The sequence below is a fragment of the Oratosquilla oratoria genome, chromosome 39 (genome assembly GCF_046742065.1).
Source record: "Oratosquilla oratoria isolate Oo_2021 chromosome 39, ASM4674206v1, whole genome shotgun sequence".
Taxonomy (NCBI): domain Eukaryota; kingdom Metazoa; phylum Arthropoda; class Malacostraca; order Stomatopoda; family Squillidae; genus Oratosquilla; species Oratosquilla oratoria.
In genome coordinates, this window is record NC_134815.1 from 7,292,769 (window position 1) to 7,295,268 (window position 2,500).

Consider the following 2,500-nt stretch of genomic DNA (forward strand, 5'->3'; position numbering starts at 1 on the left):
TAATAGGGTGGTCGATGAATGGAATAAACTTAGTAACCACGTAGTAAGCGCTGAAACTATCAGTTGTTTTAAAAAACTATTAGACAACTTTATGGATGGGAACGACAGGTGGTGATGGATACGGAGCTGCCTAGTGTAGGCCTTATAGTCTCTTGCAGTCTCCTTTATTCTTATATTCTTATATATATATACATATATATATATATATACATATACATATATATACATATATATATATATTATATATTGTATATATATGTATATATACATATATATATATGCATATATATATACATATATACATATATATGTATATATATATATATGTATATATATATATATATATATATATATATATGTATCTATCAGAGGTGGGCGCGCGAACCTTTTTTGGGGTTCCGAATCCGAACCCGAATCTTCGCCGGTTTTGAGTTCCGAACCTCTGAATAGCGAACCTTATTTTAAAAAATTCGGTGTGAACATTTATTCTGAACATTTGTCCGCGAACCTCCGAATCTTTGAAAAATAGCAAAGCGAACCTTAATTCCGATACCTTCCGAACATTTCCAAAATTAAATTTTACTCATTCCGAATCTCCGAATCTAAATTTAAAGCTTTCCTATTAAAAAAAGTGTTTTTTAAGATATCTACATTATTTATTAAACAAATTATTACTAGGAAAACAAATTATTAATACAAGACAGTAAAAAGTAAAAACAAAAATTCACAATACAAAACAGTAAAAACATTTAAAACAAAAATTCACAACACTTCAGTCTTCACTCTTCACTCTTCACAGATTCACTCTAACTTGTCGGCCCTCTCTCTCTCTCCCTCTTAACCAACTTCAAGTTTCCCTTCATGAAGGTCAGGTTCTCAAAGTTCAGATTGGTCAGAGAGGCTCGCTTTGGCCTCAAAATGTCCGAGCCGAAGCTGAAGAGTCGTTCAGCTGAGGCAGACGAGGGCAGGGGAGTGTTATACTTGATGAAACAGTTCACCCAGTGCTGCCTGTGCTCCTTGGGGAAGTTTGCCGGGTAGATCTTCATGATGCTTGTGCCGAGAATGGCGCCCCAAGTGTCTACTTCCTTGCCGACCTCCTCCTCCAGGTTGGCCACCACCACAGGCTCAAGAAGGAAGGCAAACTCGTCGTGCTCGCTGGTGTGGCTGGCCACAGACTGTGGCCTGGAGGTGGGCTGGCTGGAGGCGGAGGCCACATCCCCCTCCTTGGACCTGATTTGGGCCACAAGGTCCGACACCATCTTGTCCCTCACCAGGTTGTACAAGTCAGGATTTGTCCTGCATATGTACTTGACCATCTTTAGACGGAACCTGGGGTGGAAGGCAGTCGCAAGGAGCTTCTCCTGGTCCTCAAACATGTGTTGAAACCTGAAAAGATTAAGATATGAGTTAATTTAATTATTGATTAATGATTATTAAAAAAAAATCATTTCAATTACTATAAAATATTATATTATTTTATTATTTATATAATTATATTATATTATTATTATTATTATTATATTATATTAAAATATTAAAAATATCTACCTTTCAGTGAAGCCCTTTTTGTCTCTGCCATTGTGCTCCTGTGTCCCCAGGAGGTAGGTGACGAGGGGCTTGGCATGCTTGATGCTGTTGTCGTCCCTAAGCAGGTTCAAGTCCCTCTGGAGCACCATCAAGTTGGGAAGGAAGTTCCCCATGTAGGCATGCTGGTCTGACTGCATTTTGTCCAAAGCATTGGCAACTGGGGCCATAACTTTGACGTACTCGGCGATGACCTCGTTGTCCTCGTCAACAAAGGCGGGGATCGGATTGGGGCGCATGCTGGTACAGAGATCATTGATCTTTTTACGGGTGTCCAGGTCCTGTAGCAGGCCAGAAAGCATCTTATAGCTGTCATAGCTGGAGTTCCACCTCGTCGCGCCAGGGACTTTAAGTTTTTTGCCGATAGCATCCTTTATCTCGTTGGCTGCGACAGTTCGGCGGCCCTGGGCATTCCACAAAGACTGTGCCTTGGCAGCCGACTTTCTGAAGATATTCCTGCCACCATGGTTCCATTGTGGGACCTGAAAAAGAATATTTATTATTTAATATTTTATTACAATTCACAAATTAAAATATAATAAATAATAATTTACATCTTTTTATTTTTTACCAAAAGAACAATAAATTATTTAATATTTATAAATTATTAATTTATTAAATAAAATAAAATAAATTATTATACTCACTCTGGAAACATCCTCAGACGCCAGGAGGTTCAGAGTGTGTGCACCACACCTCTGGTGTTTAGGTAGGCTAACCTCGGCTTCGTCAGCCTGGTCCAGGGCCTCTTCCATAGATATGACCTGAGGCTCATCAGCTAGCTCTTCGTCAGGCTTGTCCTCGCCAGGTTGTATGACGACGTCCTCTTGTGCAAAGTTGACAAATGCGCTTACATAGTTTGTGCCATTGTCTGTGGTCGTGCAGAGAATCTTGCTGCTGATGCTGAAGTCCTCAT

The 2,500-nt window shown here is 39.7% G+C and overlaps 1 protein-coding gene across 1 annotated transcript in view; it reads right to left on the bottom strand.

Annotated features, from left to right (window-relative positions):
• Nucleotides 1-734: 734 nt before the first annotated feature.
• LOC143020139 (uncharacterized) overlaps nt 735-2,500 on the bottom strand; it is a 2,981-nt gene continuing 1,215 nt past the window's right edge. Inside the window, exons 3-5 of the mRNA XM_076176297.1 lie at nt 2,232-2,500; nt 1,549-2,066; nt 735-1,386 (exon numbers count right to left, since the gene is read on the bottom strand). The exon at nt 2,232-2,500 is cut by the window's right edge and continues 55 nt beyond it. Of these exons, the coding sequence (XP_076032412.1) occupies nt 807-1,386; nt 1,549-2,066; nt 2,232-2,500 (1,367 nt within the window). The 3' untranslated portion in view covers nt 735-806. The remainder of the gene's footprint in view (nt 1,387-1,548; nt 2,067-2,231) is intronic.